The 11,023-nt window shown below is 40.0% G+C and overlaps 1 protein-coding gene across 1 annotated transcript; it reads left to right on the forward strand.

Moving 5' to 3' along the window:
- Positions 1-4,136: 4,136 nt before the first annotated feature.
- On the forward strand, positions 4,137-6,557 carry LOC308378850 (migration and invasion enhancer 1-like). The gene is made up of 4 exons (XM_080855852.1): positions 4,137-4,238; positions 5,449-5,546; positions 5,662-5,738; positions 5,828-6,557. The coding sequence occupies exons 1-4, from the start codon at positions 4,210-4,212 to the stop codon at positions 5,909-5,911; spliced, it is 288 nt and encodes a 95-aa protein (XP_080711978.1). The 5' UTR covers positions 4,137-4,209; the 3' UTR covers positions 5,912-6,557.
- The last annotated feature ends 4,466 nt before the right edge of the window (positions 6,558-11,023 follow it).

The following is an 11,023-nucleotide window of genomic DNA, read 5'->3' on the forward strand; positions in this document are numbered from 1 at the left end:
GAATAACCTTGATTTAAAATCACAACTTTCATGTGTCTTGGCATGCTCTCCACCAGTCTTTCACATTGCCGTTGGGTGACTTTATGCTACTCCTGGCGCAAGAATTCAAGCAGCTCGGCTTCTTTTCATGGCTTGTGACCATCCATCTTCCTCTTGATCACATTTCAGAGTTTTTTTATGGGATTCAGGTCTCGAAATTGGGCTGGCCATGACAGGGTCCTGATCTGGTGGTACTCCTGATCTGGTGGTATTTTGACCAATTGTCATTTTTCTGCAAATAAATGATCTAAATGACAATATTTTTATTTGAAATTTGGTAGGAATGTTGCCAGTAGGTTATAGAATAAAACAAAAATGTACATTTTACTTTAACACATACCAATAAATAGTAAAACCAGAGAAACTGATAATTTTGAAGTGGTCTCTTAATTTTTTCCGCGGCTGTATATATATATATGTATATAGATGTGTATGTATATATATATATATATATATATATATATATATATATATATATATATATGTACTCAAATTGTATTATGTAATCGGTTACATCAAAAGTTTTAAGTACTCTGAACTTGTGCAGGTTTACAGTGTATCGAAGGAGAAAAACAAAATGTGCTTTCATAACCTACATCTTGTAGGTAGGCTACCTGTTGAACTGCTCCTGAAAGAAGAGGGCAACTTCCAGCAGGTCAGAATGGGCTTTCCTGAACAATCCCAATGTGATGCCTTTGCAGTGTTGACTAAAAATAATGCCATTTTTATTACTGAGGACATTAAAATGTCAGTCTCTCATACCAAGAAGGGAATAAAAGCAGATTAGATCAGACAGCTCCATCATTGCCCACTGTAATCAAGTAGCCGAAATTGGCGACATTGATAACTATAGGCCTACCTTAACTTTTTCCGTTATTATGTTCTCATTATTATAAAATCCTGCTCTCGTTATTACACCTAAATATGACATGCTTTCTCGTAATAATGAGATAGTAAGTGATAATTACCAGATACGGTGTCAGTTTGTTAATGCAATGCGCTTCCGTAGGGATTTAATAGATTTTTGGGTATGCCTACTGAATGTACTGAATTGTAGCCTACTACAACTACATTGTCCAGGCTTCAACAACTCACTGAAATGTATTGAAGAAGACAAATAGTCGTTAACATCTAACCAAAATAGTGCATTATTTGACTTTATATAATATGCGTCAATTTCACTCTCTTACAAGGCGAACAAATGGTTCTGAAATTTAAATCGATTGCCTTTTTAGCAGACGTTTAGCTCAGTGAATCAGATGATTTAAAGGTGCTCTGACATGCCTACGATAGGCTCTAGGATGCTGGTCACCCGGATGTGATACACCAGGAAATACAAGCAAGCGCCATCTGAATGGCTGGCACAGGGCGTGTATGTTGTGTTTAGCATGAAGGGAAGCTGTCGTCGATTGAAATTCTGTCTACCCTTCAATCTAGGTAAATTGCAGTCCATTAGTGTATTGACATCGACAATGCTTAAATTTAGCTTCGTTTCGAGCTTATAATCATGTTGCCAGTGACGTCTGTTGCTAAAATCTAAGATCCACGAGAGAAAGATGTAACCAGTCACATTAGCCTATATCTTGCGTGAATGTGGAGGTTCATCCAAAGTTTAGTCTCTTAATGTGTCTGTTTCAAAAGTTAGTAACATGAATGATCAATTTCTTGCTTTGAGCTTCTGTGGACTACCATGTCTTATGTCAATTTGTAAGTTTTGGTAACTAACTGTATGAAAGTTAATTAATTTCAAGATGTAGTTGCTTGTTATTGAATGTCACAGTCTCTGTTTACCCAATGGTGATACCATCAGTGTCCCACTTTTCTATGTTTTTGCTAGGTGGAAGGCTCTGAACGGACACAGCTATATGGCAACACTTCCTGTGACAGTTATCCTGTCCTAGCGGGCCAAGATGCCACTAATAGTGGATGCAATCTGGGCCGTATGGAGCATTGGAGCCGCAGTCTATGACTACTTCCTAACAAGTGCCATAGAAGAGCGTATCCTTGCCCTTGAGAGTGTGCTGACCATCCACCAATGCGTCATTGGAGTACTGTCCGCAGGCCTGATCATCCTAATCTCATACGTCTTCTTCAGAAAGCATTGACTGCCACCACTAAAGTGACGAGGATGCCATAGTTATTTGAAATGACTGCTTTGCCTCTGAGATGCTATAGGTCATGTGCAGAGGACTTAGTCTGTTGCTTTACTCATTGCCAGTTGCCCATCAATGAAATGTGGGCCCTGTGTGTTTAAAAGGATGAAAAAGGGTGAAAATGTAGGGCTAAATAATGTGTAGGCATGGCTATGGGCTTGTTGAGGAAACACATTTGGTTCCAAATGGGTATCGGTCTCTCCTGTCCCAAACCCCTTACCTACTGTGTCCCATTTTTCAAATCACTGAATGTATTCCACTAATAACACTGACGGTTTAAAACGTAATCATGTGATATCCTGATTAAGCTATTTTGCACCTGAAATAAGAGGGTTACAGCTGCATTATTAGGAATGAATTGTATATCAACCCAACCTTACAACTTTTTATTCTAATTTATTCTAACTGATGTCATTACTGACTGTCAGTGATTGTGTGTTAGTTATACATTACTTTGCCATAATCATGCATTTATTGAAATGTCATATCCTGTGCTTTTACTACTTGAACATTCACTCCACTACTGAGGTGACCAACACAAACCTATAAGAATTTCTTATTTCTGTCCATATCGTCCACCATATCTTAAAAGGGAACGTCTTGAGGTATTTTGTGATGAACACACATAAAATCCGCAAGGTTGAAATGATGTGTCTCATAGCTGTATAACTGTGTTTCATTTTCTCTGTCTCTTACTTGAGATTAAAATAATAATTTGAGGAAAGAAATGCTGTTTTTTTTCTTCAACAGTTAATTGTAATTAAAGTGGTGGTGGGACTATGATATTTCAATGTTTATTATGGTCGTCATTTAAAATGCGGGCCACTTTAACGGAAACATCTGTTTGATGCCACTCTGAGGCCAACCCAGGCAAATTTGATGAAATTCTGTCATATCCACCATGGTATACTATTCTTCACTGATACATGTGTCTTCTTGCCTTGTTCATGTCAGACTAAAATTCACATGGGAATTGATATGCAAATTTGAATTCAGATATAAAGACTTATACTGACTGCTGCTTCATGGATAGGGCAATCTAAGAAATAACAGGACTGCATCTGCACTTGGTTTGCATAACACTCCCATAACACAAGTAGTTCTTGTGTTGAGTACAGTTCGATACCGAAAATTATTGGCCAAATCTCGCTGTCTTAGAGAGGGCTCAAAGTCTTTGAAACCCTCGTCCACCAACACAATAATTCTGGATCTCAGATCTGGCTGTTGTCAGTCTATGAAAAAAAAAACTATGTAGACCTGCAAACTTATTTGAGGGGTATATCTCTCCTATTACCTTCAAATTTACTAAAATGTTTTATCCTTGGGGTCAATTTGACCCAAGTTTATGTGCCAGGTACTCTAGGTTTGTCTGTTGACTACCTAAATAGCCCTTTAAATAAAACAATACCCCCACCCACTGACCCCCTTTATACATCCAGAATACATGTTACGCGACTATGGAGAAGTATGCGGATCACGATCACCATAAAATCTCACTGATTGACCTAAATTGGAAAGAAATATCCTTCTGGTGTTTTATGGCTATTATTTCTAAGTACATGTTGTTGTTAACTATAACATTTGGAATAAAAAACTATAGTACAATGTGATGAAAAACATCACCTACAGTATGTGCACAGCACAGCACATAGAAAACACATCATCATGTTTATTTTGTGTTTACCCATTTGTCCCCATTAAATTCGGAAAAGTCATTAAATATTAAGCAAAAAAAAATGTCAATCATTTCTTTAGAGACGTTAAACATTGAATGGGGTCAAATGGACCCCAAACATAATAGGAGGGGTATGACAAGGTTTCGTTTAGGACAGCTAAATAGCCTGATTACCACAAGTTACGGTCTGCTGAATGCTATCTGTTGCCCGTACAACCAATAGATGGCAGTCGTACACTTTTAGCGTGGAATTGCACAATATCAAAACTCCCCCTGTGGCAAAATATCTATCCTGCTCATTTGTGCGATAACATCACACAGAGGAGGATACAACAAAGCGCGATGGGTGTCCAAGTCAAAGTCGAGTACTGGTGAGAAGATTATTATGTCAGCATTAACACCACATGGTGAACTGCTGCTATATTTCCATCTTCACTTATCATATCATGTGGACGTCAAACGGCCAAAGAGGACTCACCAGAGACATTATTCACCCGTCTGTTTATGCTAGCTGATTAGCTAGCAAGTGTGTTTTCAAGCTTATTGCTAGCCGATAGCTAATTTCTCGTATGCCAATGCTATGAAGCTGGTAGGGTTATCTAGATCCTAACGTTAACAGATGATTCCCTCGTTGTGAGCTTCTTTCAACGCCTGCCGTGTTGTCAGCTGTGAGTCCAAGATAATGTGAACTGGCTATTTTAGAAATACACCCAGATATAGCTAACGTTAGGTTAGATTACTTGCGTGTGCCGGTCAGCTAAGACAGCCACCAAAAGCTAACGTCAGTTAAGACATGCTTACAATGAAACTACATACTTTTGTAAATGCTGGATAGGTAGCAGTGCTACTTTGACGTTGGCCATAATGCATAATCCATAAGCTTGCTCAAACATCTCATTGTAGGCTAAAGTTCAGTAAACATTATAATGATATCATAATCACAGCAAGTGTCAATTGAAATGGTCAGGGTTTTCTCTTTGAATATTTAGAAATCCACAATCTAGCGACAGATTCAACAGGACACGATTGATAGGCCTAACCTCCCTCAACAGCAAGCCATCATGTTAAAGTAAATACAAGGCGATAAAATGGAACAACAAAGGCTGTGTAGGGTCTACTTTTAAGGCAAAATGTAGGTTATTTTATGACCATTGAATTAACTATTTAGATAACTTTATTTGGTTTACAACGAAATGGTCAAAGACAAGTCCAGTCAGTTAGATGGCAGAAGTTTTATTTTGACATTTACATTTGAATTTTACAGCTGCTTTTATTTAAAGCAGTGTAGCAGTGAAGTAGAAATATGATTTTACCAGGATGTGTCTTTGCTGCTGATAAGCACTGTTAAGTATCAGTATGGTGGTTATGCTGCACCCTGATGTGTTATAATAAACATAGTCTAGTTTTTTTGGGTATGATTACTTGCATGTGACATTGATAGGTTTGGTCGATGTTTGAAGCCACTAAGGAAAGGAATTTAACATCTTGGTTATAAATGAGAGAAAAAAAGACGGCGACTAAAACCGTCCCTTCTGACCAGTTCATAACCACATTTTAAGTGTTATCGGTCCTGCTTTACAGTGGTGGATGAGGCTACGAGCCCCGCTATCAGGAGCTCAAGCGGTTGGTCACTGCAGAGTTTCCTGAGGCGGAGGTGTCTGGCTGGGTGGGGAGACAAGGTAGGTTGAGCTGTGTTTCATTTATGTGTGAAGGAATTTTTTTTTTCCTCAAATCCTTTTAAAGTCATTGAGTAATCATCACCACTGCTCTGCTTTTTATTTTTCTGTTTTCTAGGAAGCTTTGAAATTGTGATCAATGAGCAGTTGATCTTTTCCAAAATGGAAACCAGTGGCTTTCCATATGAAGAAGACGTAAGTTGTTCTGAGCCCAAAACAGCTCTGACCATCCCTTGTTCATTTTGAAACCAGTTTCACTTGAACCTTGCTGCTGTTGTCCTCAGGTGATGGATGTGATCCAGAAAGCCAGTGAAGGCAAGCCGGTGGAGAAGATCACCAAGAGCCGGCCACCGTGTGTTATATTGTAACCGTGTTGCCCTCTCTGACTCCTAACCTATGCTTCCTGACCATGACCGTATCTCTCCTCAGAGCCCTCTTCTCTTAAGTAAGCAAAGCATAGTTCCTGGGAAACACTGCCACCATTTTTCCCTCTGTAACCATACATGTACATCTTGGAAGAACGTCTGTTGTCCGTTTGACAAGGTTGAGTTTCTTGTAGAGATGCGTTTATGGGACCACAGGTGAGTCCTCTCTCATGGCTGCTCCTGTAAGGTGGGGTTTGGACATGAATGATTACTGTAGCTCAAAGGTCAAAGGTTACAGTATGAAGAGACCAGTCCAGACACACCTGATGCAGGGGCAGAGTGATCGAGGAGACCTGGGGGTGTTGCCATAGATGTTGGGGGTCATGATCATTTTCCAAAAGCTTTTTTTGCCTAGTCCAAGTATGCCATTTGTTATTCATATTTTTTATGTAACGTTACTTGAATAGATTTTTCTTTCATAAAAACGTACTGCTGTTAGAAGTCTTGGTATGTAAGGGGGGAACAAAATCGTTTGCTTTATTTTATTTTAATTTTTTTTAACAGCAAGTGCAAAAACAATTACGCACAAATAGCAAATGGCTAATAACACCAATGTGATGTGAAGAATAAACCTGTTGGCTTAAACAAAGTGCTCACAACATTTATTTTGAACTTATATTGGTGATCAGTGTCCTGATCAGCAAGCTCTAATAACATTTTTTTCTTTAATTTCCCCCACTTTTTTTAATGTTTTATCTAATAGTTTCTTACTGAGTTGACCAGTCTAAGTCTTATGATTTATGCATCTCATTAGGGCACAATAGTACTTAAAGGGGAGTGTGAGTAAATGAAGTTGACCTTTAAGGACTCTTGAGTGTAGTTGTAAACTAGTGATATGGAGTGGGTCATCTTTGTCGTTTTGGTCTTCATTGCTGATTATATTGACTAGTTTCAGATTTCGGTCTCCTTTGGTTACAGCAAACACAGCAGGTTTTCTTGGAACATTTCTAAAGAAAACTGTCTGTTAGGTGTGGAAGCCAACATGACTGACTTATGTAAACCACACACACATTGACATGCATTCTGTGCTGTACTCCAAGGGAATTGGCCCCAATCCTGGTGATCGAAGGTTTCATTGCTAATCTCTAATGTGTGATGGCCACCAATTAGTGGCCCATCAACAGAAAGTTAGTAGAAACCTTTTTAGGAATTGATTCCAGAGATCAAGCTGCTGCCTGTTGAATTAGTGGCATTTACACTATGGTCTAGTAGAATTCTGTGCCCTTGTTGCTTTCAGATGCTTCATCACTAATGTAAAGCTAATGGGGGTAAAGTGAAATAACAATACAGATTCTGCTCAGGGATTTTTCAGATGCTATCAATAGCTGGAATGAGTGATATCAATAATGTCAATAAATGCTATTGATGACATGATGTTGTGCATTTTGCAATTTGTTCCACATGAGCAGGTTAATGAAACTGCTATCACAAGGAACCCCTTGAATTTCCCTACAGACTTCCATTAATAGGCCATATTCTTGGGGGAAATCATATTCCCGCCCCCTTGTTAGAGAAAATGGAGATGGAGCAATTCTAATCCAAATACTTTTTGTCAAAAAAAAAAGCTGTACTGTACCTTTAAGGTGTGGGTTTCATCCCTGCCCTCTTGTATCAATTATATTGTCAGGTCTAGTGTTTGTCAGTCAGCATTTTTGATGTGCAATATATTTCTGTATTTGTACAAAGGACAATTCATTTTTTTCTGCATATTTCAGGCAGAGGTTGCAGTGCTATCCATAAGACTAATCATGGACAAGGGCATTCATTGACATTTCTATGGGGGTGGGTGGGATCCTATAAGAGGCTTAGTTTGAAGCTCTCTGTTGACTTCGATTTATACTCTGTAACACCCCAGTCAAAATGCAACAGAAACACAAAATAAAATCCCACCTTGAGAGCCAGCAAACCCAGCAGTCCAGAAACCTCTCCCCTCTGCTGTTGGTGCAGGAGTTCTTATGCGCTTCCTTTCCTGGGCTAAGTGCGCTGAGGACTGAGCAGGCCTGGAGCTGCAGAGACCAGGAAGAAGGTGCAAAACAAAAGCTGCAGTCGGATAGACAAGAAAAGATGTGAAGTACAATTCATAAAGTCTTAGCACTGTGGTTGTCTATTCCTAAGAGAGTCTGACTGGACTAGACTACACTAGGCTGCTAACTATGCAAAGGTGGATGTTATTGACGTGGGTCATATGGATTGGTTGTTGATTGGGTTGTTTTTGCTGCAACAAGGAATTGTGGGGCGGTACTATATCCTTGCCTTTAAAAAAGGCTGCTCCAATGTACCCTATGCTAAAGGAGAAACGAAAGGAAGCATTGAAATGGCTTTCCTAAGCATTCAGAGAATTCGACCAGCTCTTATCATGACTGCCACTTGGGTCATTTCACTCAGGTGCCTTCATAAGCAAAAAAAAGAACAGGACCCTGGTCAAATTCTCTAAAAGCTTAGGAAAGGTGCTTCAATTGGCCTATTCTACTGGGACTGTCGAGCTGTACCTTCAGGCCATGCTTGCTGGAGCATTTCAATGGTAGCAAATAGGTTGACAGCTCCGGTCAGCATAAAGATCCCCCCCCCCCCCCCCCCCAGTAGTGAATCATCATGAAGTGTCTTGCACTGCCTTCAAAAAAATATTTTCTGCTGTTTTATGACAGAAATGTGAGAAGGCAGCAGTGACAAGATAAGGGACGATGATATGACATGGATTGGCTGCTGCTGTTGTATTTCCAATGTTGTCTGTGCCTGCACGCTAAAAGTATTACATGTCAAACGATATTAGGTTTTATGTTAAACACCACGTAGGCAGATAAAAACTGACCGTGTTGCACCAGTGGAATATCCAACATCAAACACTTGATTGGCCCAGTGCAGCAGTAAAACGACCAAATAGGCCTAGTGCTTCCTTTCTTATCTCGTACGATAGGGTTCACTGGACCATCCTTTACGAAAGGAAAGGAGATAATACTGACCCATCATTTATTGCGGCAACAATTTAAAGTCGTCACGTCAACAAGATCCGCTGTTGCATAATTACGTAGACAAGTGCAAGTGCAGTCAGATTCACAGTTGTCTTTTCCTAAGAACTTTGGAATTCTTCACATCTCTCCTTGAACTTGTGACATTTTCCATTGAGGCCTAGGAAAAGTGGTCACGAAAGGACATAGGATGTCATCTTTTGACTATCCAACTGCAGCCAAAGATGCACTGTAAGAGTGCACATTATCATGATGGAGCCCCCAAATGCCAGCGCGTAATAGTTCAAGTTGTTTGCACCGAATGTTTTCCCTCAGACGCCTCAAAACTGAACCGTGATCTCTGAGCTGTGATCTGACTGTAAATAACCTGAACTGTGATGCGGTGACATTTTGGTGCTCCATTATGACAACGTGCACGCTCACAGCTCCCCACCAACCCCTTCTCGCCAAACTTGGCTCCCTCTGACTTCCTCCTCTTCCCTGAGATAAAGCTCAACCTGAAGGGTCATCATTTTGACCCAGTGGAAGAGATCAACAGCATGTTGCAGATAGTGCTGGATACGAACAGGACTTCCAGGGAGTGATCCAGGCGAGGCAGGAGCCCTGGGAGCAGTGTATGGTGCGCACAAGGCAACTATTCTGAAGGTGATGGCGGACAAATTGAAATCGGGTACCGTTTTTGTTTTAATAGGTGCAGTGTCTGAACTTTTTGATCACACCTTGTACATACACACTCCACCACCCAGCACTTTCCCAGAGTTTTTGGTTCTGTCTGCCCTCATGATCCTAAAGCTATCATAACTAACCCCAGTGTCTGTGACAGACTCCTCTAGCCAAATCTCCCTTACTAAATGAGGCCTCCTTAAGAAATGTAGCATGTAGCAGGTCCAGTTTATTTTTCAAAGATTGGATATTTGAAAGAATGGTTTGGGGTAGAGGAGGTTTGATAGGGTGCCGTCTGAGCCTGTAGCACACCCTTCCTTGCCTTCCTCTTTTCCTCTAGACTGGGTTTTATATCAGGCGGGATGTGGATACTTGTGACTGTGGATGGAGTTCCATAGAAGCTTACACACTAGCCAACATGCAATAGAAAATTCAGGTTTAAAATTGTATGTGCTTTTCAGCTGGCAGAACAGTTTGACAGAGTTAGATTTATAAGCTGTCCAACAAAGTTGACCAATAAGGAAAAGAGAGAAGTGGGTGGCAATGATAACATAATGAATGTTGAAAATTGTTCGAGCAACGCTCGCAAAATGCCTACATCACATAGGATGTAGTAATGCAATGTATGTGAAATATGAGCTTTGTAGGCACAATTCATACAATTTGGTGGCACTACCAAATGAAACAACATATCACAATACAATACAATCCTTTTGATTGCCTCTCAAATCACATGACAAACATCGAGGCAGAGGTCTTTAAAAATTTTTTTAAAAAATAGTCTGTGACTTTCCATTTAAGGGAAACTGAGACTTTTTAACCTGGGCCCTATTTTTGAGATATTTTTGGGTCCAAATATTAGGGGGATTTAATGGTTTAAACAATCTAAATGGGTCCAGTATTGAGTTAGATCACTTGAACAGGCAATCACAAAACTGCTATTCAATGGAATTCTATGGAACAAGCAAACACATCAAAGTAAACCGCTCTCTGTTTCTCAATTAAGTCTGTGAGGGTTCAGGGCTTAGGCCTTAGGGTGGGCATTGGCTCTCAGTATCTAGGTACACAAACCCAGAAGAGGGGAAGCTGCCCCAGAGACATCCTATAGCGAAAAGAGGGAGAACCAGCAGATCAGTACAGAAAGCCTACTGGCCAAAACCAACATAAACAATACCTTCAATGGAGTCATGTACGGTCAGGTACAGAAGTGACATGCCAAACAGATGTAATCTAGGTGAATGGAACAAGAAATGATTTAAGAGGTGGGGTGGGATGTTTGCTTATACTAATTTTCTTCTCTTTGTTGCCAAACAGAATTATCTCTATTTTGTTTTTATTTAATTGAAGAAAATTGTATTTAGTTATTATGGGGTGGGAATCTCTTGGCACCTCAAGATTCGATTCAATTGCGATTCAGAGGTCAACG

This window comes from Sprattus sprattus (assembly GCF_963457725.1).
Source record: "Sprattus sprattus genome assembly, chromosome: 18".
NCBI lineage: Eukaryota > Metazoa > Chordata > Actinopteri > Clupeiformes > Clupeidae > Sprattus > Sprattus sprattus.